Source organism: Bos indicus, chromosome 13 (assembly GCF_029378745.1).
Source record: "Bos indicus isolate NIAB-ARS_2022 breed Sahiwal x Tharparkar chromosome 13, NIAB-ARS_B.indTharparkar_mat_pri_1.0, whole genome shotgun sequence".
Taxonomy (NCBI): domain Eukaryota; kingdom Metazoa; phylum Chordata; class Mammalia; order Artiodactyla; family Bovidae; genus Bos; species Bos indicus.
Window position 1 is genome coordinate 57,099,632 of NC_091772.1, and position 25,619 is coordinate 57,125,250.

Here is a 25,619-nt window from a genome sequence, read left to right on the forward strand (position 1 = left end):
CGAAGGTCCACTGTTGGCTACGACTGTCTTCTCCCTGGGATCCTGCTCAATACCTCTGTGCCTGTGGGGCCAGAAGACAAAGGTGTGCATCGCTACGAAGCCGACAAGGGTGGCACCAGGGGAAGGAGCCATCGTTCCCCCAAATATATCTCTTCCCAACCACCTTGAATGTTTTATCTTCCTCAGACAGTCCCCCAGATCTGCTCCTTCCTTACAATTCAAGCAGCCCCCTTGCTCATCTTGCTCCATAACTGACTTTAGATGAATCTGCTTCTGGAACTGGAACTGTTTTCCGTCCTCTCCCAGGGCCCACAGAAAGCTGATGTGAAACAATGTGTATCACACCAGCCAGAAAAACCCACAAATCAGAGCAAACTTTGAGATTTTTTTATTTTGCATTTGACAGTATTTTCTGAGTGTTAGCACAATGAATGCGTTTCCGAGATACCATCCTGCCACAGAGCCAAACGGTGCTTAGGCGTTTAACAAAAATATAATTCAAGCCCTAAGGAACACAAGCTGGGATTCAGAACAGAATTTAACATCTCTATGTACAGAGATTCTGCTGCGAACACATCCACCGAAAGGAGTTGATGTAGAGACCAGTTTCACAATAAATAATCGCTTCTCGAAACTGTATACCATCTCGCTGGCACATCAGTCCTTTCCATTTCCGTATGATGAATATTCACATTCGTACCTTATACTACTCATTGAGAATTTAGCATTTGGCCAAGGCTAACACCCCAGCATCCACCATTGCATTAGCACCTTGGCAGGGGAAGGGAGAGGGGATGGGCGGCCTCTCCCCCTCCCTGCGGTTGAAAAACACCGTCTTCTTCAGCTGCTCAGTAATCTCAGCGTAGCCACTAGAGCGCAGCTGAAAGAGATTGCGAACTGTCAGGCGTTACAATTCCCAGTTATTGCCAATTATATAGATAAATAGAAATTTACATAATTTACAAAGCGCTTGTGTCTGTAGCTTATTTTGAAGCCATTCCCCAAAGATCCACATTTCTTCCTGAAAACAAATATCACTCTAAATAGCCTTGTGCTGGGGCTGCCTTCACAGCGGCTTCCAGGGAACCAGGTCTATGGTTCATCAGTGTGCCTGTTGGCAAAGGGCACAGAAGTCCCTCTGCTGCACGGCCTGGGGTTCAACACCTGAGGGTGTTCATTTCCTCCTTTTCTTATCACAAACATCAAGAATCCTTTCTTTCTTCCTTTCCTTTTCTTTTTTAGATGTATTCTTTTAGTGGGTACCAAACACAGCTGAAAATGTCTGTCTAAATCCCATAAGCTTCAAACTCATCAACTCCTGTAGAGCTGTGATCTGCTAGCTCACCCCTGGTGCCTGCCCCCTGTGATGGGTCGGACGTCGACATGCTCCGACGGAGCCTGCATCTGTTCCCAGATGGACATGGGTTTACATTTGCAAAGAGTTAGCTTGGGGTCCACTCACTCCCAGAGAGAAGTGGCTTTGCGACATGCCATACCTCTCCAAAAACAATTTCCTGAGTGAAACCGGAGCCTTGGGCTGCGGGCCCTGAGGCACAGCTGGGATCGTTTTACCCATTAGGGAAGCTGGGGTCTTTGGATGGGGCATTCTTGGGAAAGGGCTGTATTGTTAAGTGAGGACCCTTTGAGTGGGTTTTCTCCCCCAGGCAAAACTCATTTCTTTTCCTCAAAGAAGTGGAAATGTGAACCAAGGAGGAGCCATAACTGAGGTCTTCCTGCTGCAGGCCCTTCTCCCCAGGGAGCTCCCGAAAGGGCCAGTGGAGGGGCAGGCAGACCACGGGGCGGGGACGTCCACTTTGATGGAGGTCTAAAGCCTACTTGCTTTGTCTGGCCTTGACTTCAGCCTACCTCAGAAAAGGCGGAAGGGATATGCAAAAGAGAAGAAAGAAGCCTATAACAAAAGCCAAGCTCTCCACTACCTGAAAGGGAGCCACCCCATCCTTCTTCAGCCTATTCCTTGTTTTGAACAAGCTCCTTGGCAGAGCTTCTTGGCAATTTCAGAGCCTGCCATTCGCCTGAAGGTGTACACCCAGTCATCGCTGCCAACAGAGCCTTGGGAGCTCTCTCTCTATTGCAGCCTGGTCCCATCTTTGAGGATCACAAACTCAGGACCGTGGCAAGTCCCACTCTGAAAATGTCAAACTAGGGATGACTAACTCCAGTCTTGCAAGAAAGTCAGGACCATGCTTATAAGGAAAGACTTTTTCTTTCCAAGTAAAGCTTCTTACAGGAGCTTGACAAGCAACGTTGTAAAGCCTAGAAGCAGATCCTTTCCGGGCCCGGGTGGGACATCTGTGCCAATGTCCTCACCTCCTGAACATCAAGCCAGGACAATGACAACAGCACTGGCCTCCCCTGCCTTCCCAGAACGTGCCCAGCACAGTACGTTCCTACTGCACTGCCTATGCGCTTACCCTCCTGTCTGAAAGCCTCCCTTCCTCATCACTCTGGCTCACCCTGCCCCATTTCCTCTAGGTCTTTATGCCACTGTCACCTGGCCAGTGAGACCACCCCACCTGCAACCACCCCCAGTCCTCCCTACCCGCAGCCTGCTCCTGCTCTCCTTCACATGCCCTGCTCTGTTTTATGTACTGGTTTGCTATCTGCTCCTCCCACTATTTAAGTGCCAGGAAGGCTGAACTTTTGCCGTATTCTCAGTAGTGTCCCCAGCATTTAGGATGGTGCCCTGTACCTCACAGGTGCTCAATGAATCCTTGCTGAATTGAGTAAATGACATAATAGGTGGATGGTTTAATCACACTACTCCCTCACTGAGACTGGTTTGGGTTTGGGGTGAGGAAAAAGAGGCAAAGTGGGGACTGGTGGGGGCCTAACTCATCCTCTCCAGGGTCTGCCTCTGCCACTTCTCTGCGTTTTTATTGTGGATGCTGACAGAGTCCTCTCCAGATGACTCGAAGCAATCTGCTACCAATTTGGAATGTCTTGTATATATCCAGAAGGGTTTAACCCTCCCTTGATCAAACCATGTAGGAACCCAAACCCCCTCCAGGCCACTGCTATGAACATAAATTACCATCCCATTGCAGATATGTAGACAACTCATTAATAATAATTTCTGATTGATAGAATGACAAATAAACCCAGTTGGGCTGCTAGAAGCCCTTGGGATCATACAAAAACCACAAACAGGTTAAAAAATTTTATAAAATGAACTGGAGGACTTGGAGGACCTGGTGCCCAGCTGCTGTAATTCATCTCTGTCCAGAATCAGCTGCTGAAAAGAAGAAATGATTCTTTTTCTAAAGATCACATTTTGCTATGGGAGCAGAAGCATAATGTGGGCCCCAGCAGATGAGCCTGCAGGGACTCCAAGAAGCAGTGGTTGGTGAGCTTGATCCAGACCTGGTGAAATCCAGGGCTGGACATCACTGCTCAAAAGCTACAGAGAATGCAGAGGTCAGCTCCTAAGACAGAGAGCAGGCTGTCCACAGCTTTTGGCTGCTCTGATCCCAGGGGACAAAGCAACACCCCCACATGCAGTGGGGTTCCCGCTAGCCGCCTGCACAGACCAAATGTACCCCACATGTCCTCCATGCCACCCAAGGGGCAGCAACTCAGAAAGCAACTTCACCTCCTCGGACGCACGCCCGCCAGGGCACCACCAGTCTGCTTTCCCACTTCTTTGTCAGATGTTTCTGCCGACCTTGAATTCCTGTGGGGAGAGAGCCAGTTCAAATGAGTCAACCTACTTTCCATGTGGCTGGTTTTCCAGCATCCAGTAAGGCTTGTCTTTCCACCAGTATAAGCATGGTCCCGCAGGACTGCCTCTCGGGTAGTTTCCGAAGGCTGAGCACACGGGGGTGGAGTCCCACTAAAATCCAGCCTCCACCCACACTCCTCAGTTATCCACTGGACATTAAGGAGCCAAGAAGAAAACTGTGGTTGTGCTGGGGGTTCCAGACAGCAGGCCCTGGGTGCCTGGTTGGGGTGGCACCTGCTGCATAAAGAGCCCCCCTGCTGGTGCTTACTTGCCCAGGAAGCACCTGGAGGTGCCATCCCACCAGCGACGGCTCTCAGAAGAGGCTCAGCAGGGTAGCTCTGCCTGGCGGGGTCTTGGCCCAAATTAATGAAAAACAGGAGCGAGGAGCATTAATAGGAATGGCTATTAGGTAAAACCCAACTTAAATGGCCACGACAGGGCAGACCTAGGGCCTGCTGATTTATCTGAGTCCACACTGACCCACAAGCTCCTCCAGTTGCTTGTAGGAGACTACAGGGTCTCCAACTCAGGGACGGGGGAGGCAGCCACAAAGTAAGACGATGAGGAACACAGGTGAATGGACGTTGCACATCTCACCTGTGGCCTTCACTCGGTACCAGCCTATCTGGCCGCGAGGGCATGTGGGCTGGTGAGACCAGATGCTCCCATTTGTTACTTTTGAAGAAGCTAAAAATGTGCATTTGTAGGGGTGGTAGTGGTATTCTTTAATTTTTAAGAGTTAGCAACTTATTCAGATTTTGGCAAATTGCTATGCAATCCAGAAGAAATACCTCTGGAGACCAGACAAGGCCGCGGCTCTGCTCTGAAAGGCAGCAAGGGGATGGGATACCATGCCCACGGCCCTCCAGGAGCCGGGGCTCCACATCCCCTCTGCACGGTCCCCACCCTCACCGCACGTCAAATGGTATCCCCCAGGACAAGCCAAGCCCTCCTGTACCCACACTGCCTAGGGCAAGGATCTCTGGAAGTGCGGAAAGCAGGGGAAGGGGTCATACCCGCGGGCAGCCAGGGACCAGGTGCAGAACTGCAAGCAGGCGTCGTCATCGCTCTCCGTGCAGGCGCAGCGCAGCGTCCCCTTCACCGGCTGTGGGCTCTGTGGGAACTGCCCAGCCGACCTCCTGCCCCTGCTTCCGCTGCCTCTGTAGCTGGACAGTCCATAGGGCGCAGTCCGTCTGCAAAGGAAAGAGCAACGTCAGGGCCACTCCTGGGCCTCCTCGCTCTTGGGCGCTGGCAGGTGTGGAGCTGGCGAAGGGATGGGAGATGGTGGGCACAGGATGGGTGAGGCATGCGCTGCAGCCACGTCCCAGGATCTGGGATCCACACCCTCCCCAGGCTTTGAGCCTTGGAAAGCTTCTGGAGTGAACCCTTCACCCCTACTACCCCGACTCCCTGTCTCCTGCTCTCCCCTAAGCCCCAGGCAGTGCGCTGGAGCCTCAGGGTTGGAAAGATGGGAAGTCCCGGTGGAGGATGGAGGATGGCCTGTCTGCACCCTCCCAGCAGCCAGCCCTCTCTGGGCAGGAGCCAGCAATGCCAGGTGTGTGCGTGTGTGCATTTTCAGTCTTTTCAAGACCTAACCTCAGCAAGCACGCCTCCCATCCCGGATCCTTGCAGGGCAGTTCTGGTTTCCCCTTCCTGCATCCAAACCCCTGACATGGATATTCCTGCTGGCCCAAATGCTGATCCCAGTCTTCATCCTTCAGCCAGCAGCACCTGAGCCTGGTCATCCATACCAGTACGATGCCTTCCTACCCCGCAGCCCAAAGCCTGGTTTGTCCCTGCCCCGCCAGGCACTGAATTTCTTCTGTGCATACACCAAATGTGTAGTCTGTGCTAACTGGAATACAAATTCAATTCTGGCCGCTGAAACACACTGTGGCCTTGGAACAAGGCTTCCTTAGAGACGCAGACATGGACGCCTCTGTGCCCTGAGAGATACATAGCCAAAGACAGAAGTGGCTTTGGGAAAAGTCTTCTTATGAAGAAATAAATGCCTGAAACTATTTACCCATTTCATTTATGGTTGGAGCTGGCATGAGGGTGGCGGTGTCACTTGAAACAATAAATGTTTAATCTGTTTCTTATGCTCATGTCCATCCAAACCAGTGCTCTCCGGGGATGGGAGGACACTACCAAGCAATTCAGTGGGAAAAAGTTAAAAGCGGCTGCTTAATTCATTAGCACTACTGAATAGGATTTGGGGCAGATTAATAATAGCTAGAGGAAACACACGTGGCCAAAAGTTACTTTTCCAATAAATTCTGGCTTTCCTTCCAGTCCCCAGGATTAACCACCTTGGTTTCTGTGAGCCCCATGAAGTATCACCAATCAGCCACCTCAAAGGGGGTTCTGACATCCTCTGCATGCTTTCAAAATAACATCAAATTGAATTTCCTTTAATTTAAAACACATGCCATGGTGCCTTTTGGGGGTGGTGAGGACAAAGTGGGGGGTGCCTCATCCTGACCTGATGCTTGGGAGAAACCTGCTCCCTGCTGGACTGGAGACTGGAGCTGAGAACATAACCACCCCCACCCTCTTTCTCTTCCCCTCTCCCCACTCGCTCCTACCCGAGTTAGTTATGAAATGGTTCCTGGATCCAGGCAGGCCCAGTACGGAGCAGTCTGTGCTCACAGGATGGAGAAAGCAAGCAGGGGCCCTTCCCGTCCTGAGCTGTGCACGTGTTTTCAATCACTCAGTCGTGTATGACTCTTTGCGACCCCATGGACTAGCCCACCAGGCTCCTCTGTCCATGGGATTCTCCAGGCAAGAATACGGTAGTGGGTTGCCATTTCCTTCTCCAGAGGATCTTCCCAACCCAGGGATTGAACCCTAGTTTCCTGTGTCTCCTGGATTGGCAGGCAGATTCTTTACCACTGAGCTGCCTGGGAAGGCCCTATTCTGAGTGGAACCTTTGCTAAAACCTCATCTTTTCTCAGGAATGGGAAATGGTAGGGGTAGGGTAGCAAGACAATACCGACATTGTGAGGAGGCAGGATTTGGCTAAAGGTATAGATTTCTAGTAATAGGGCCACATTAAATCTCTAGGTGTTGACATTAAACCCAGGCCCCCATTTCTTGGTGAAAATTACACACAAGGATTAACAACCACGGCTCCCATTTTTCCATCAACAGCAAGACCTGCAATTTTGAAGTTGCTGTCAGCTGATTAGGCATGTGTGTGCTCAGAGCCAGTCAACTTCACAAACGAAGTGTTTTAAGTGAGGAAACAGGGCGACCCGGTATTCATTAACAGAACTGCTAAGCACGTTCCCAGCAGCCTAGTGGGAGGAGCTAGTATGCAAATGAGCCCTTGAAACTTTCCAGGAATGTTCATGGAGGGAGAAAACCCTGCTCCAAGCCTGGGTGTTCTAGGTGTGCACTCTGCTGGCTGACCTAGGAGCCGGTAGCAGGTGATGCAAGCTGAGAACCAAAGGACTTGGGAGATGGTCCTGCCCACCTTAGGCCCACCCTCCGCTCCGCACCGCACAATAGCAATTCCAGCTCCAATGAAGGCGCACTTCGAATAGGTTGAAAATTTAAAGGTTTTTAAAATCTGATAAGCGCTTAAATAAGAGTTTGGCTTCAGAATACCTTGGAAATCAGAACTTGATTTTAGGATTCTGGGGCTCCCTGGAGTCCTGTGTTGCCACATGGCAGCACTGGGAGATTCGGCACTTCAGCTTCCCATCCTGCTCGATCCCAAGTGCACCCCAAGCTCCACCCACCCCCACCCCCATCCTGCAAGCAGCTGCGCCTTGGCTGCCCTGTAGGCCTTGGGAGATGTGCCCTAAGCCCTGTTCTGTCCATGGACGTCAGACCCTGAAGTGGGCTCGGAGACACCTGAGGAGGGGGGATTCCAGGGTTATAAATACTCCGTACATGGTCTAGAAGAAGGGGCATATGGCTTTCAGTCCCATAGACTCCTTGCAGTGGGTAGGAGATAGGGCCAGAGGAGGGTCAGAGACGCCCTCTACCCCACAGAACCAAGGCAGGGGTCTTTCTTGTCCAGCTCTGAGAGTGGACACCAGCTCCAAGAGAGTAGGAGACAGGGCTCCGTCTTTTGCACCTGCTGTGGACCCAGCACAAAGCTGAGAAAATGAAGACTATTAATTAAGTAACTGGTTGTTGAGCGTGAGATAAACTAGACCAGTAAGACTGGATTCTCTCCAACCTACAATGTTCAACAACCACAAAATTCCTTACAAGGAATTTCTAACATTTGCCAAGCATCCACTATATCTGGGAATACCTTATTTTACTGCACTTCACAGATAATATGAATTTTACAAATTGAGGTTTTGTGGCCACATGCATTAGATGATGATTGGAATTTTTAGCAATAAAGTAGTTTTAAGGGATGTACATTTTTTAGATATGCTATTGCATACCTAATAGATGGCAGTATGGAATAAACAAAAGTTTCATAAGTGTTAAGAAACCAAAAAATTCGTGTGACTTGCTTTTTCACTTTGTTGAGGTAGCCTGGAACCACATGTGCAGTATTTCCAAGGTCTGCCTGTATCTCCCTGGGATTATGCCAAGTGTGATGAGGACGCAGAAAGGCCTTAGGGCATTCACATACTACTGGTGTATTAAAACAGTACAGGATAAAGAAACCTCACCAGCCAATATGCACAGGTATGTACAAGGTACACAGAGCACAGAGAAAGGTTACCTGGATCCCGCTGTGTAGCACTTACATGATGATCACTCCACCCGCTCCAGTTTCCTGATTTACAAAAGTTGTTGGACTGAATGATACACTGCACTGCATGAAGAGTACTTAGCAAAGAGCTCCTAGCAGTGAATGAATGTGGCTACTGCTGTTGCTTTTTTAGTCTGGGAATTCAAGTGAGTTTTGTACCGGGCATAAAAAACCCTATCTACCAGCCCTGCATTTAAGATGTGTGACTAAGTAAGAAAGACAAGTAAGAAGGAACCAGAATGCCACCTGGCACAGCAGTGCCATTCTTTGTCAGGCTTCCTTTGGCTGGGCCATCTTTCTACATTGTCTGCCCAATAAGCACTCATGTTTTAGCTGTTGTCTTGGTACCTTTGTCATTTCTTGAATGATAAAGAAACGAATGTCTCTTGAACGGTGAATTGGAAGGAACTAATGAAAGAACTCTGAAAATGAAGTTAAATTGGCTGAGAACTTTGACCAGCACACCGTCTGACCTGTGGTTTAGCCTCCTGTTCTACAGTGGGGCTTAAAGAACACAGTTCTTTATAAAAGTAGGCAGCATTTCAACCTGCTCATGTTCCAGTTATAATACAGAACTCCAAACAAAAGAGAAGCAGGTAAGATCAGTCCAAATGCTCTTAGACAAAAGAAAACACCCCAAAACAATCACATTGGCAATGTCTAGTGTTGTGTGTCTTTGATATTAAATTGTCCTCAGCGTATGCTCAGAACATTCATTATTTGATCAGTGATGGTGATGCCAAGATCATACTTATCACAGTGTTCCTTATTTCCCATTTATAAACGTTAGTAAATACTAAACTTTCAAATCTCCTGTATTCATTCTCCATCTGCATCATCACCCAGCCAGACTCTAAATTCTCAGCAAAGTCGATCGAATTGTCCTAGAAAGCCCAGTTTTCATAACCCCACCTACCCACCCCAAACTGAATAGTACTCAACAAATATTTGCAGAGTGGTTTCCAATGTACGGGCCTGGACTAGACTTCTGATGATTCATGACGGGCCCATGGCCCTGTACACACACAGTTTAATCTAGTGCAGAGGTTAGAAAATTGGCATTCCTGTAGGCTTCATCCAATCACAAGAGGGTGGTGTTTTTGTTGTTTTTTTTTAACTTGAAAATTTCACACAAATATCCCAATTTCCATCTTCTCTCAGTTATACTCACTCCAGTCCCACACTCCAACATAGCAGCAGCTGTCTGCCGCTGAGTGGTACCATCAGAGCCTGGCTCAAACACTCTTGTTTGGTCCCAGTCCCTACTCCTGTGCTTTTCTTACCTGTCTGGCCTTCATGGGCATCTCAGGGTACAATCCCTGCTCTAGTGGCTTGTTCCATAAAGCAAAGCCAGACAGATCATGTGACATGGTGATAAAATTAGCACCAGCTACTATTTTTACAAACTGTTGTCATTTTCAACTCTAAAAAGCCCAGGTTCTGGTGTCTCCTCAACAATCAACATTTTCACTTCACACTCAGATGCCAAGATGATGCTGTCTCCTCCACTTCACGTTTTCCTTCTGAAACGGAAGAGCAAGGTCAGGACCGTCTTTGGGACACATCGTACAGGAGGCACGACGCTGCTGACCGGTCCTGCAGCCGAAAGGAAGAGGAACAACTGTTTGCCAATGGCAGGCAGACGGTGGGGGCCCCCCAGCTGCCAGGCACCAGCGGTCATCAGATACTGCCCCTCACAGCTCCCCGGAGAATCAACTTCCAGACTCCAACAGGCTTTCTAACTAAGGCTCAATTTCAGATTTTATTAAATTTCTTCCTTAGAAGGTACCACTCAGTTGCTCTCTCAAGTTTTGAAACACCTTCTTGGGCAAGGAAGAAAACATGGATCAGCTTCATTGACTGTCTTTGTAAAACTTAATCAGGAAAAAGTGTGAACTAGGAACTCTGTTAGAAGAATAAGACAGAATGAAGTAACTACAGAAAGTGACTGAATATTCAAAGACCTGTAAAAGCATCCATTAACTGCAAGAAACATCTAGTGGACTGCCCCTCCCCACTTCCACTTTGCACATAGTCATAGAGACAAGGAGGAAACAATAGCTCAGAGACAGAATCACCCGCCTTGAAAAACTTAAAAGCCCAGGATTCTCTAGAGCCTGAATTCAATGCTGGCTGTTTTCGTCTCCTGGAATCCAATCTCTTGTCTTTCCCCTGGGGAATGGTCCCTCTCTCCCTGTGTGAGGTCTTGATGAGACTGTCAATCACTGTATCTCGCCTTCCCACACCTCAAGACTCATCAGGTGACCCAAGCTGCTCATGGCACCCTCTCCTTCCCAAGACACCTGAGCAAACCAATTCGAGGTCAGAAAATAGTTTGGATGGGAATTCCCTGGTGGTCCAGCAGTTGGGACTCTGAGCTTCCCCTGTAGTGGACACAGGTTCGATCCCTGGTCGGGGAACTAAGATCCCTCGTGCCACATAGTGCAACCAAGAATTAAAAAAAAAGAAAATAGTCTGGAGCTGCTACTAAGCATCCTGCATTGTCTGTCTGTGCCCTGGGACCCCCAGTCTTGTCCTGGTTTCTCTCTCTTTCTAAGCCTGGTCCTGCTTCTCCCTCCCTTCCAGGTGGTAGATCACACCATGTCCTTCCAATAAACTCCTGTGCTGTGTGAGCTACATTTAAGTTTCTGTTGCTTGCAACCAGTGACCTCAAGCTGACCCTGGAACTCACTCTCTCAAGATGGATGCAACCATGATCTCTTGGGTTTCATAGAAAGACCAGGAGTCTCTGCAGCTGCCAAGGACAAGTAGAGATTTTCTTCATTGCAACAAAATACAAAAGAATGTGTTCCAATTCAGGACAAAACACAGCCAACAAAGCTAGCTGGAGTCCTTTCTTCCCAGGTGTGCCCACTGTGAAATGTTTGGTTTGGATCACACTGTCCTTTGGACAGGTGGGAGCAAGCATACGACCTCATGATGCTCAGAGATACTTGGCTAACCACCTCAGGAGGCTTGTCCTCCAGTGAATTTACTCCTTGTCCACTCATCAAATGCCTGTGAAAGTTGGCTTGGGACAGGCCTCATGCCAGACAACCACTGGGTGCCCTTCCAACCTCTAGGAAAGAAAATAACCAGGAAATACATCTCCTCAGTGACCTCATTGTACAAGCAGAAACACATGCTTTCTGGTTCTAAAGAACACGACATGATCTTCCTGCTCACAAACAACATAAAGGGAACTGGCAATCTGCAGCTTTGCTTCTGCAGAAAATTGCCGCATCTCTAAGTGGGAGGCCCCCAAGGCAGACTGTTCCTCCACCACCCACGAAAGGAGGAAGTCCTCCTGCAGCCTCAGGAATAGCCAATGACCAGAATATTTAGAAATATCAAAACAGTGAGCAACATGCTGTGGGTTGGTAGTTAACTTTTTTTTAAAGATATCCCCCCCATCCCCCACTCAAAGAAAGCAACCCACAACTCATGAGTTTATCCAGGACTTGGTTGTTGGGGAATTTTACCAGAATTACATGTATTTTCAAAGAGATCATTGACCCCCATCAGTCGGACCCAAGAAGAAGGGGTGTTTCCTCACCTGGGCTGCAGGTGTGGCTTCCTTCCTGTCCCCTGGGGTACGTAACAGCTGACCTCTGCCTGTCCACCTCAGCATCCAGGGCAGCCCAGGCAGTGCCTGGCTCAGAGCAGGTGCATAATAATACTGCTGCTGCTGCTAAGTCGCTTCAGTTGTATCTGACTCTGTGTGACCCCATAGACGGCAGCCCACCAGGCTCCCCCGTCCCTGGGACTCTCCAGGCAAGAACACTGGAGTGCGTTGCCATTTCCTTCTCCAATGCATGAAAGTAAAAAGTGAAAGTGGAGTCACTCAGTCATGTCCGACTCTTAACGACCCCATGGACTGCAGCGCACCAGGCTCCTCCGTCCATGGGATTTTCTAGGCAAGAGTACTGGAGTGGGTTGCATTGCCTTCTCCGATAATAATACTACAGCATCTCAATAGCAAGGGTCTGTTACGTGAAGAAAGGAGGGGAGGAAAGTGAAGTGAAAATTGCTCAGTTGTGTCCGACTCTTTGCGACTCCACGGACTAAACAGTCCATGGAATTCTCCAGGCCAGGATACTGGAGAGGGTAGCCTTTCTCTTCTCTAAGAGATCTTCCCAAACCAGAGACTGAACCCAGATCTCCCGCATTGCAGGCAGATTTTTTACCAGCTGAGCCACAAGGGAAGCCCAAGAATACTGGAGTGGATAGCCTATCCCTTCTCCAGGGGGTCTTCCCGACCCAGGAATTGAACAGGACTTCCCTGGTGGCTCAGAGGGTAAAGCGTCTGCCTGCAATGTGGGAGACCCAGGTTTGACCCCTGGGTTGGGAAGATCCCCTGGAGAAGGAAATGGCAACCCACTCCAGTACTCTTGCCTGGAAAATCCCATGGGTGGAGGGAATCTGGTAGGCTACAGTCCATGGGGTCGCAAAGAGTCAGAGACGATTGAGCATCTTCACTTTCACTTTCTCCTGCATTGCAGGTGGAAGGTATCAGGGAAGCTATCAGGGAAGGAGAGAGGGAAGGAGGTCTTAATTGGCCATTACTTCTCATTCCAAACCCAATCTCCCAAATGTTTAGAATTCTTAGCTGATGTATTGGATTTCTACTATCATTGTCCTGGAGGGAATATGGTCTCTAGATCACTTAAAATGGAAATACCACATCTTGATAGTAACTTCTGCAGACACATGAGGAAAAACCAGGCTGCCTGGAAGGATGAAGTCTCAGAGACAAAACCAGAGGCCTCCCTAGGCTGACAGACCTAGGATATTGGTCCAAATTGAAGACTAGCTCCCAGAGAGGCCCTGGCTGAGTGGTTTCTTTCTGGGGCTGAGAAATGAAAGGGCTGGATTTCTGAAGGCTCCGTCCAACTCCAAATTCCATGGAGAGATTCCCATATGCCCTCACTGTTACACCTGAGCATCTCCGAATAGCACAGATGCTAGAGTAGGGCTTCTCTCCAGCAATGAAACCACAATGAAATGTGGGGTCCCTACCTACCCCTAAGTGGAGAGAGTCCCAGGATCTTACCCACTGTTTTCAGAAAGCTTCATCCAAAGAGTAGGACTCTTCCACATCCTACCGCCATATAACTGAGCTTAGAAATAATCCCAAAGCCAAAGATTGAATCGTGCCATCAGGTCCCTCAACACAGTAGCCTCCTCCCCTCACACAGGCACACGGGCTCTGAATGAAGTCTATTTAGAGGAAGCACAAGTGGTCAAAGCCACAGAGAGTAACAGAAACATCCTTCTGTGTGTGCTGTGTGTGGGGTGGGATTTCCAAGAGTGACAGCTCAAAAAATAATCAAGAAGTTAGGGCAACAAATGCCTGCAATATTCGCAACTGAAGCCATTTAGGGAATCCAACAGGTTAGCTGGTTTCCCCCCTGTCTGCTATAACCCAAATGCATCCATGTGAGTGAGGTTAGTTTCCCTCCCCAACCCCCAGTGACCCTAACACATTCCAGGTCAAATGTGGGCATGAGCAATCCACGTCTGTCTGGCACAGGCTCATTATAACTTTATGCAAAGCTGCAGACAGATGTGGCTCAAAATAGTTACCAGCAGTGGAAACAGAAGGAGTAAAATAAGGAGCAGGTATTTTTTTAAGGATGGGGGTATGTGTAGGGGGATTAAAAAAAAAAGTCCAGACGCCATCACACATCCCTTTAAACAACCCTCAGAAAGAAGAGCCTGGAGAAGGCAATGGCAACCCACTCCAGTACTCTTGCCTGGAAAATCCCATGGACAGAGGAGCCTGGTAGGCTGCAGTCCATGGGGTCGCTAAGAGTCAGGCACAACTGAGCGACTTCACTTTCACTTTTCACTTTCATGCATTGGAGAAGGAAATGGCAACCCACTCCAGTGTTCTTGCCTTTAGAATCCCAGGGACGGGGGAGCCTGGTAGGCTGCCGTCTCTGGGGTCGCACAGAGTCGGACACGACTGAAGCGACTTAGCAGCAGCAGCAGCAGAAAGAAGACACCCTCGCTAAGTTTCATAAGATTTCATCTTTAGAATGGAAAAACCTTACTGAATGAAGACATACTTGCCATGGCAACAAAAATAAAGACACCCATTTTCTTCCTAATCTAATTTTTTGCATTGTTGTGGTCACTCTGATCACTTGATTGCTTACCTCGAGCTAAGAAAACTTAAGTCCCTCTAGAGACACAGGCTCTATCCCAAAACAAGAACCAAGCAGAGTCAGATCCTGTCTTTATTAGAAATGTTGGTATTTGGTTGATTATGAAACTTCTGCACTCATTATCATTTTTAAAAAACATCGCATTCCCTTTCATTTAACTTATGGCATCCCCTTCAAGTTTGCTCCTGAAAGAGTATGTCACGAGCCTCACCCTATCTTGCCACCCTACAAGAAATCTGTGGAAATCAGATGTAGAAAAACCCAGAAAAGCTACAGACACCTCTGCTCTCTCACCGACCTGCTTCTGGCTTTTGGCAAAGCTGTTCACTGCTCCCCAAGTTGTGGGTCATTCATGCCATCACCAAGCAGCACAGGACCGCAACACCTTGGCCACATCTGAGAGCCTCTGAGCCTTTCTCATGGGTGCATGAATCTGTTTCTGTTTTTTAAATTACTGAGCCAGGCACAGGGCTCGCTGGCTGCCGCATTCTAGAGTTACTGTTTATTAAGGCCTCCTGCTCAGTTGGCCCTAAGAGGTCATAAAATAAGGGAAGACCTGTGCCTCCAGGACTCTGAACATCGCTAGGTTCTCCAAATGCTCTTGGCTCTCCCGAGACTCCAAACTGGGGCAGACGAGAAAGGGTGGGGATGCCCTGTTCTGCTGTCCGTTCCTGGGGGCTTGGTGGGGCAGCAGGACTCTAGAAGCCCCTGGAACCTTGTCTGGACCAGTAGCTTATCTACATTGTGGCCGTTGCCTAGATTTATTTTCCTTCTAAATAAAATTGGTTCCTGTCCTAAATAGAGGGAAATTGTGTGTGCGCACGTGTGTGTCCCGTTTTAAGGAATTCTGTTTCCACCGAAACATGGCTTAGACTGAGAGGGTTATTTCCTTCTGTTAAACAGTAAATCTACTTCTAATGTACTCCAAAGCTGAGCGATGCTTACAGGGGACTACCTGGAGGGAGGAAGTGGAGCACAGGCAGCCCCCATCAAACTTGCTGAGATGCTGTGGATCCAAGACGGGATTGCGATCTGGCGCTACAAAGCCTGTGAGTTCCAACCGGCTGTGGGGCCCCCCTAAGGAAAGCACTGTTTGCTTCCCAGCTTCCTTTGTTTTAAATTCTTGCAGGAACAAACCACACCAGAGATGTCACAGCCTTTCATCTGCCTTCAAATTTAAGGCCAAGTTCCTAGTTGCAACATCCTCTTCGTCTAGCAAAAATCCAAGTTCTCCCTTCAGGGGCACACAGGGTCATGATCTCCTCGATGCAAATCAACCTGCTTTCCAGCCTCAAGTCTCTTTCTTATCCAGTCGGGATCAGCAGCATTTCAATGAACCCATCTTTGCCCCCAGACATCTCACCTCCTCACATCTATTCTGGGGTAGAAAAGAAGACGTTAGGTCCAACTGAACCCAACCAGGAGGTCACCTTGCGTGAGCTGACCTTGCCAATAAACTCTGAAATTTAGCCTCACGGCTATCAAACTTTAAAAATGCATCTTGCCGTGAAATGTTCTGAGCTGCTGCTACCCAAACTCAAAACTGGAATGTAAACATGTATAGATTTCTAAGCAGGAGAGGGTTACGTGGGAGGGAAATGACTCAGAGAGTAAAAACATGATCAGTCAGAAAACTGAGTTCAAGATCATTTCTAGTCTGGCTGATACTGTCTTCTCTTTTTATTATTTTGGCTGCACCCCACGATGTATAGGATCTTAGTTCCCTGACCAGGGATCAAATCTGCAACGCCTGAATTGAAAGCGGGAGTCTTAACCACTGGACCACCAGGCAAGTCCCAATACCATCTTTTTTTATGTGTTCTTATGTATTTACCATTTTTGGTAAACAGATTCTGTAGTTATTCCCTGGGATCCCTTCCTGGTGGCCCACACTCAGGTCTTGGGTCCTGAGACCCAGGTGCTGTGTACAATGAGAAATGACTGCAAGGCATTGTGTTTGCTCTGTTGGGACTCAGCCTTACTAAGATTTCATCATTTAACAAAGGGGTTCCAAGCAGATCATTCAAATTATCCTGACATGCCCGGTGGCTCAGACTGTAAAGAATCCACCTGCAATGCAGGAGACCTGGGTTCAATCCCTGGGTTGGGAAGATCCCCTGAAGGAGGGCATGGCAACCTATTCGAATATTCTGGCCTGGAGAAAAGGAAGAGGAACCAGCGATCAAATTGCCAACATCTGCTGGATCATCGAAAAAGCAAGAGCGGTCCAGAAAAACATCTATTTCTGCTTTATTGACTATGCCAAAGCCTTTGACTGTGTGGATCACAATAAACTGTGGAAAATTCTGAAAGTGATGGGAATACCAGACCACCTGACCTGCCTCTTGAGAAACCTGTATGCAGGTCAGCAAGCAACAGTTAGAACTGGATGTGGAACAACAGACTGGTTCCAAATAGGAAAAGGAGTTCGTCAAGGCTGTATATTGTCACCCTGTTTATTTAACTTATATGCAGAGTACATCATGAGAAATGCTAGGCTGGAAGAAGCACAAGCTGGAATCAAGATTGCCAGGAGAAATATCAATAACCTCAGATATGCAGATGACACCACCCTTATGGCAAAAAGTGAAAAAGAACTTAAGAGTCTCTTGATGAAAGTGTAAGAGGAGAGTGAAAAAGTTGGCTTAAAGCTCAACATTCAGAAAACTAAGATCATGGCATCCAGTCCCATCACTTCATGGCAAATAGATGGGGAAACAGTGGAAACAGTGGCTGACTTTATTTGGGGGGGCTCCAAAATCACTGCAGATGGTGATTGGTGATTGCAGCCATGAAATTAAAAGACGCTTACTCCTTGGAAGGAAAGTTATGACCAACCTGCTGCTAAGCTGCTAAGTCGCTTCAATCATGTCTGACTCTGTGCAACCCAATGGACAGCAGCCCACCAGGCTCACCCGTCCCTGGGATTCTCCAGGCAAGAACACTGGAGTGGGTTGCCATTTCCTTCTCCAATGCATGAAAGTGAAAAGTCACAGTGAAGTCGCTCAGTCGTATCCAACTCTTAGCGACCCCATGGACTGCAGCCTACCAGGCTCCTCTGTCCTTGGGATTTTCCAGGCAAGAGTACTGGAGTGGGGTGCCATTGCCTTCTCCGATGACCAACCTAGACAGCATATTAAAAAGCAGAGACATTACTTTGTCAACAAAGGTCCATCTAGTCAAGGCTATTATTTTTCCAGTAGTCATGTATGGATGTGAGAGTTGGACTGTGAAGAAAGCTGAGCGCCGAAGAATTGATGCTTTTGAACTGTGGTGTTGGAGAAGACTCTTGAGAGTCCCTTGGACTGCAAGGAGATCCAACCAGTCCATCCTGAAGGAGATCAGTCCTGGTTGTTCATTGGAAGGACTGATGTTGAAGCTGAAACTCCAGTACTTTGGCCACCTCATGCGAAGAGCTGACTCATTTGAAAAGACCCTGATGCTGGGAAAGATTGAGGGCAGGAGGAGAAGGGGACAACAGAGGATGAGATGGCTGGATGACATCACCGACTCAATGGATGTGAGTTTGGGTAAACTCCAGGATTTGGTGATGGACAGGGAGGCCTGGCATGCTGCAGTTCATGGGGTCGCAAAGAGTTGGACATGACTGAGACTGAACTGAACTGGAGAATCCCCATGGCAGAGGAGCCTGAAAGGCTACAACCTCAGACACGACTGAACGACTGAGCACAGCACAGCCAGACCCTACCACGCTGCCACATCACCCCAGCCCTCCCCCGCCCCACCCCCATTGTTACTGTACCCACCTGCTTATTTAGCAATGCCTTCAGAGAACACCATGCCCCTTTCCCCAAACATTCCAATTATTCACCAGGGAAGCAAACAACAAAGGAGGGGCAGAAAAGGGCAGGACCAAATCTCATCAAGCTTGGACAACCTTTGGCCACCAGGGTGCTTATCAAGCTGCTTATCAGCAGGGCAGTCAGCCAGACACACCTTTTCCCAGGGTCTGTAAACCTGATGCAGAACAAATGCTAAGCGATCACCCACCAAGAGGCATGGTGTAGGGAGGAACTGGGGTACCCAGGTGCAAGCTCCTCAGTGTTACTGCAGGAAGCTGGGTAAGACCATGGTTTAAGGGTCCAAGGAAGCTGACTTCGGCAGGACTTGAGCTTCTTCGTCCCAGGCTCCTCCAATCACAGACTGTGTGGAGTGGCAGGGAAGGTTATGCAGCCCCCAGGGTTGTACACTTATCCACATGGTCCTGCGATCTTGAGATACGGAGCCCACTAGAGTTCAGAGACTGTGCTGAGCACACTCCGCACACTCTCTCGTGTCATCCTCACATGTCGTTACTCACAGGAGTCATGGCCAACATCAGTGTGGACCATTGCCTGCAAGATCATGATCATGCTCAAAAGACTATCCCTCTGCCTCAAAAGCTGTATCTCCAGCAACAGTACTCCCAGTCCTGACTTGCGGGTCACATGATTGTTACTGGGATCCCTGTGATCACACAGTGGGTGGACAGCCATTCCCACATCAGCGGGAGGCTGGAGAACCAGATCCATCCATTCCACTGGGATGTTCTCAAACTTAAAATGTCCCCTCCCTAGAAACATGTGGCATACCTCTCTTGAACAACAGGAGGGGCAAAGATGACTCTGTCGAATTGTTGCCTTTCTGTGGGAGAATATATTGAATAATTATGATTATTTTTACACCTCTTCTTTGGGGAAAAATATCGTTCCTGCTGGCTGAGTCAGTGTGGCCAGGCTGGTCACCTTGTTAGGTCACCATCCTAGAGTCACACTGATGTCTGCACCTTACCTGGGGGCATGGGGAGAGGGTGTACCATCCCCAGGCCATGCAGCAAATCACAAACAGGACACCGGGCAGAGCTCCTGGGGCTGGAGTCTTCTCACGAGTCTACAGAGCCCAGATTTCCACCACAGCCGTGATTCCAAGCATCCTGCACTGCTCTTTCCAGAAATACATTCCTGCTTGTCAGACCATGTGGCTCAGATTTTTGTTTGGAAACACTGTCACGGTCACAGCATCACAGTGCCTCTGTCATTGCATCCTTGGAGGGATTAACAGATGGCAGGTCCACTCAATTCTCAGGAACAAAGTGGGAGAGACTGAGCGGGGCTCCTTGCTGGGGGCCCTGCGGCTTCATCGGCTGTCAGAGCTAGTGGTCTCACTCTGCAGGCAGGTGGATCGATGGTAGCAGGTGCAGAGGGGCTGCCCTGCTGTGGAGTATGGTTAGCACTGAGAACTCTGTGATGGTTAATTGTATGTGTCAACTTGACTGGACCACAGTACCCAGATCTGTGACCAAAAACCAGTCTAGATGTTGCCAGGAAGGTATATTTCAGATGCAATTAACATTTAAATCAGTAGATGTTGAGTAAAGCAGATTACCCTTCATAATGTGGGTGGGCCTCATCTAATCAGGCGAAGGCTCTGACAGAGAGAAGTGAGATGCCCTGAGTAGGAAGGGAATTCAGCCTTCAGGATGCCTCAGACTGCAGACTGAAACATCAGTTCCTCTGTGTGTGTGTGTAGTGTGTTTATATACACATAGAGATCTATATATACACATCCTATTAGTTCCGTCTTTCTGGAAACCCCAACAGAGACAATCCCTCACCATGTCACAGGACACTCCTGTTTTTGAAGTATTCTTGTGGAACAGCCCCGAGTGCATAGGGATGTAAGTATGTGGCCTGCTGCTGATGCTAAGTCACTTCAGTCGTGTCTGACTCTGTGCGACCCCATAGACGGCAGCCCACCAGGCTCCCCCATCCCTAGATTCTCCAGGCAAGAACACTGGAGTGGGTTGCCATTTCCTCCTCCAATGCATGAAAGCGAAAACTGAAAGTGAAGTCACTCAGTTGTCTCTGACTCTTAGCGACCCATGGACTACAGCATACCAGGCTCCTCCATCCATGGGATTTTCTAGGCAAGAGTACTGGAGTGGGGTGCCATTGCCTTCTCCAGTATGTGGCCTTCTTGTCCCTATTTCTCTCCTTATGATCTTATTCTTAGCATATTTTCCATGACCATGAGATGAGATGAGTATTTCCTCTGAGGTGGGGTTTTGTTTTCGTTGGCAATGGTGGGTTTGCTGGGGGTAGGGGCAGGCGCGGTGGCTTCCTAACAGGGCCAAGGAGAGCCATGAACATCCCTCGCCTCGTGGGCGGACAGCCGTCTCCGCACCTCCCCAGGTCTAAGAAGGCAGCTGCCCGGGATGCAGTTGGCTCATTTCTCTTCGGGGCCTGAGATCTTCTGGAGGAAACAATGGAAGCTATGAGCAACAGCCCCAGAAAAATCCACATTCCTGCACATGTCTCTAGGGATGTGAGACCTCTGGGACAGGACACCTCATTTGTGGGAGAAAGTCCTGCAGATAGAACCTCAGTGACAGCAAAGACCAGCATTACTAAGCATCTACTATGTGCTGGGTGCAGATCAAGCTCAGATCTGGAAAAGCTAAGTGCTTAGAAGGATGTGGGGAAACCAGAGAACGTGGATCTCATGCCTGGAAAACACCTCTGGGAGCAGCTGCTCTCTAGAACCTTAACTTTCCACATGAGATGCAAGAACAACATCCCCCCTTAAGCAGCTTGCAGGTCCTTAAATGCAGCTGAAATGACCTTCTCCAAGAAGGCCTTGCAACTTCCCAAGCATCATTCTGAGATAAAGCAGGATTTACCTCTACCTCCGTGCAACTGGAAGGCAGTAGAAGGAAAGACACTAGAAGCTGAAAATCACCCAAAGTTCCAGACTCTCAATTTAGGCATGAAGACCCAGACTCCTGTGGTCTCCCAGCACAGCCAGTGGTGGGGACAGGATGCAAATCACACCTGGAGAAGTCCCAGGAGATGAAGAAGGTCTGCTGAAGAAGAGGGGTGACAGCTAAGAGAGAGGAGCCCTCGACATAGGGTTCTGATGGTAGGTTGGGGAGGGAGTGGGAAGCAGACTCAGTCCTCAGTGTGCGTCACCCTGCCCTTTAGTTCACTCCAGTCATTTTCAGATGCTTCCATTTCTCTGAAAGCCCAAGTTCCCTAAAGCCCACTCTCTCACTTTGCAATCTTGTCCAAGATGTTTTAAAGTTTGCCAGTGAAGTTGCCCATACAGCAACAGACAATTTTCAGAAGGAAGGAAAGAGCAAAGGAGGGAGGACAGGAAAGAAAGGAAGGCAGAGAAAGACCATCTGGGAACATCTTCCGTGTAAAGGTTATGTTGCTTGTCTGACTTTACAATGCTCAAGTCTGGCTATTGTCACTTCTTGTTTCCCAGGGTAGCTCATGAAACTCCCAAACACCATATTTAATCCTTCCCTCTAGTGTTTAAAATGAATCAGGGTCTGGGAAGAAGGGAAGAGGTAAATCAAGTTGTGAGGGGAACATTAGCAAGTTGGATATCCTGGGAAAAGCCAAAGACCCATGGCTTCATCTCAGGTCACACATGACAGCTCAGAAGGGGAAGACAGGATTCCTACCAGGTCATGGGGATGGGGTGAGTGCTTCCATGCAGCGAGTGCTCAGAGCTTGGCAACAGGCAGAGAACTAAGGTGGTCTCCCAATATCCTCTCCTTTCTCCCCTCCTATCCTCTGCAAAGTCCCTTCCCCTAACTGGCTTTGCTTTCTTCTTTCTCCTTCTAGAACCACAGCCGGGGATTCCTGCCAAGGTTGCCCTGGGTTCTGCGAAGCTAATTTAGTCAGAGGACGATGCCAAGAGGATAAGAATCAGAGAGGATAAATGTCAGGGTGATGGAGACCGCAGGAGAAGGTGACGCTGACAGCTGTCTGGGAATAGAAGGCTGTCAGTGGCAGCCTGTCCAGGAGTCCCTCCCCAGCACACCTCTCTTTAAGATCTGGCCTGGTCATCCCTCCCTCTGTGTGCCGACCAGACATAACCCAGCAAGCAAGTTCTGGCATTGGGGTCAGCTCTCTATTGGATGGCCTGGGATAAAATGAAAATGTAGAGCCCTTGCTTCAAAGAATATTAAGCATTTCATTGTGTTGTACACCTGAAACTAACACAATACTGTACATCAACTATACTTGAATGTAAAAAGTATTAAGCATTTCAAGACATCAACAATACACTTTAGACTGTGAGGGTCCTTCTGAGCCCGGACCTTGTACACGTGTCCAGGCTCCTGAGTGGAGCCAGTCCTGCCTGCCATGCAGGACAGCAAGGTGACTTTCTAGACCAGATGTACTCAGAGGACTCACGACCTGGTTTTGAAAGATATCCGACCCCCTAGGTTCAGTCTCCTTTGCACTTCATCCTTGGGGTATCGGTAAAACAAGGTAGGTATGTGCGGCCCATCAAGCTGTCACCCAGGGTGCTCAGAGGTCACATGGCTCGGGGACAAAGGAACCCCTGGATCAAGGGGACCCAAACACTGAAGCAAAGTTGCCTGTCCAGGCCCAGGGCTCTGGAAAGGCTAAGCAGGATGCCCAAGGTATCCCAAGAATACCCAGAGACACCTAGAGACGTCTGGTCCAAGTCCTGGATTTTAGAGACCAGGAAAGCAAATTCCAAAGCCTGGTGACCAGACTGAGGTCAAGCCCTCTTCACAGTTTGCAGGAGGATATTTCTTTAGAAGGGGCTCCTGAGCTGAGTCATTACCCACAGCCTCGGGAGAGGGGCGACTTTACATTAAGGAGACTCCAGGAGGGACTCAGGTGGCACTGTCTCAGTTTTGCAGTAAGAGAGTTCTTACGGACTGGAGGAGAGAAGGGGAGCTGTCGGGTGCAGGGGTGACATGGGAAAGAGGAGGAACTGTGGGCTCACCACCCAGGAGGTAAGGAGCCTGAATTCCATGGAATGTCACCCTGTGGGGGAGGTTTCACTAGGCCCTGCCTAGCCCACCCCTGCACTCCCTAGAGAACAGGCTGCCTTCAAGGAATTTGAAACTCCTTGGAGCCTGGCAGGGTCAGCAGAGGGGCAGGACCCACATGGCCCGGGGGCAGGAGTAACTTTCGGGGCTTCCTCCCCCCAGAGGGATTTCTCAGGTGTCTAATCCCTCTGGCTGGCTCATTTCATTCACCCCTCGACCAGATCAGACACTCTGGGCTTGGGTTTCTCCCAGGCCAGGCCCTCAGAGGAGATGAGAGTCACACCCTTGACCTGCAGAGCTGACCTGGGTTGGCAGGAGGGCTGAAGGCTGTGCCAAGTGGGCTGTGGGCTGCCTGGGCTCAGAAGGAACTAGGTCCTCCTTCAGTGTGAAGAGAGGGTCCTAGCCAGGAGCACCCCTCCCCTCCCCCGGGCCAACTCCCCCCAGGGCTGACTCACTCAGGGGTGTTGATCCAGATGATGTCCAGATGGCAGTAGTAGACGCACTCTCTGTCCTTGTAGGTAAAACATGTGCAGCGCCGGGCTCGGTGGTGCACAGGGACCCCCTCGGCCCCCTGCTTCCCGAACTGACTTGGTCCCTGCTCCCGCCAAGGGCTTCTGGGGCTTGGACCCCGGGCTGCCATGGTGGCCACAGTCTCCTTGGTGTCCTCCTCCGATGTGGCTGCAGAGGGGGCCCGGGGCATGCTGCTCCTGCCAGCATCCCCAGACTGGGGGTGAGGCACCCATCCTGCAGGAGGCAGATGGAGGGGCTCCTGAGTTCCTAGGAATGCAGACCCTTACACCCACCATCCCGTAGAACCTGGGGAAGGGGACTATCAAACTTTCTGCCAAGTCTGCAAGCTAAGGGTACTTTTTTGTTAAGTCTCCTAGCTACTCCCAATGTTCGGAAAATTTTGCAAAGCTATGTGCAGCAGTTTCTGAAAAGCTTGCAAGTTGTGTGCACACTTTGTGACAATCTGGGGAGCTCTTCTCACTTACTGCACAGCGTGCAAGCCATCTGCACCCACTGAAAACGTGCAAGCATTGTGCAGGCTTTCTGAACACTTTGCAGTCATTTTGCACAGTTTCTGAATCGTTTGCAAACTTTTGGAAAAGTTCCCGACTTCATGAAAAATTGACCAACTCGGGCCCGGGCCCCAGGTCTCCTGCCTGCGTGTGGGCTGCAACCTCCCGGGCCCGCGGGGTGGTCCGTGCCCTCAGCTTCTGCCCTCTAGCCGGCCTCCAGGCCGCTCCCCCGGCGAGGCACCCTCCCCGCGCCCCCGATCCGGGGTCCTTTTGTGTGTGCGCTCGCGCCAGGAGACGCGCGCCTCCCGGCCCGCTTACCTGCGGCGGAGGTCACAGCGAGCCCGAAAAGGAAGCACAGCCCCAGCTCCATGAACCCCGATCGGGCGCGGGCGCACCGCGCCGGAGGACGGGCGCCTGTGGCCGCCAAAGGGCGCTCGGACCGGGCACAGTGGGCCTCACCCTCCAACTGCAGATGCTTCGAGGCCGGCCGCTGGCTCGCCGCGTCCCGGGCTGCGGCCAGGAGTCGGCTGCGACCGTCACAAACTTCAGAGCGCGCTGCCCATCCCGGCTCAGGGCTGCCGGCTGTGGGTTAGGGCTTTTCTGGCTCCCGCACCACCCCTTTCGCCTCCCCGCCCCCCGGAGGGGCTGGAGCTGCAGCGCGGGGGCCTTTGAACCCCGGGCGCACGGGGGTCGCCTCCCAGGCGCTGGGGAACCGGCTAGTCGCACAGCGGCCCGCGGCGCACCCAGCACGGCGAGGGGTGGGGGCGGCGCGCAGGGCCGGGTTTGATGGGTGGGGTGGGGTGGGGTGGGGGCCGGGACAGCTGCCGGAAGGCCACGCGCGCGCACACACGCACATGCACACACGCACACGCGCGCACTCCCGCTCGCACCCCCACCTCGCTGCCTGGCTGCCCCGCTGCCCGGGGACCTGCAGCTCCCACCCCAGCACAGTGGGAGAGATAAAAGACTGCACAGGAAGCCTATCTTTTATCTCCAGGGTTCGAGAAAGCAGCATTTGTCAGCGTTCACCTAATGACACCTTACCCTTGCACAGACCTGCCTGCCAAGGCCCTGGGCGTACTTTACACTCGTGACTCACGGGCACCGGTAGAGTCTCCCAGCCTCTCCCAGGAGCTCAAAGCCG

The 25,619-nt window shown here is 50.1% G+C and overlaps 1 protein-coding gene across 1 annotated transcript; it reads right to left on the reverse strand.

The window, feature by feature from the left end:
• Positions 1-372: 372 nt before the first annotated feature.
• Positions 373-25,261, reverse strand: EDN3 (endothelin 3). Its single transcript, XM_019972106.2, has 5 exons — positions 24,794-25,261; positions 23,909-24,197; positions 4,756-4,932; positions 3,611-3,691; positions 373-880 (listed from the first exon to the last, which is right to left on the reverse strand). Exons 1-5 carry the CDS (start codon positions 24,843-24,845, stop codon positions 841-843), a joined length of 639 nt encoding a protein of 212 aa, XP_019827665.2. The 5' UTR covers positions 24,846-25,261; the 3' UTR covers positions 373-840.
• Between the last annotated feature and the right edge of the window lie 358 nt (positions 25,262-25,619).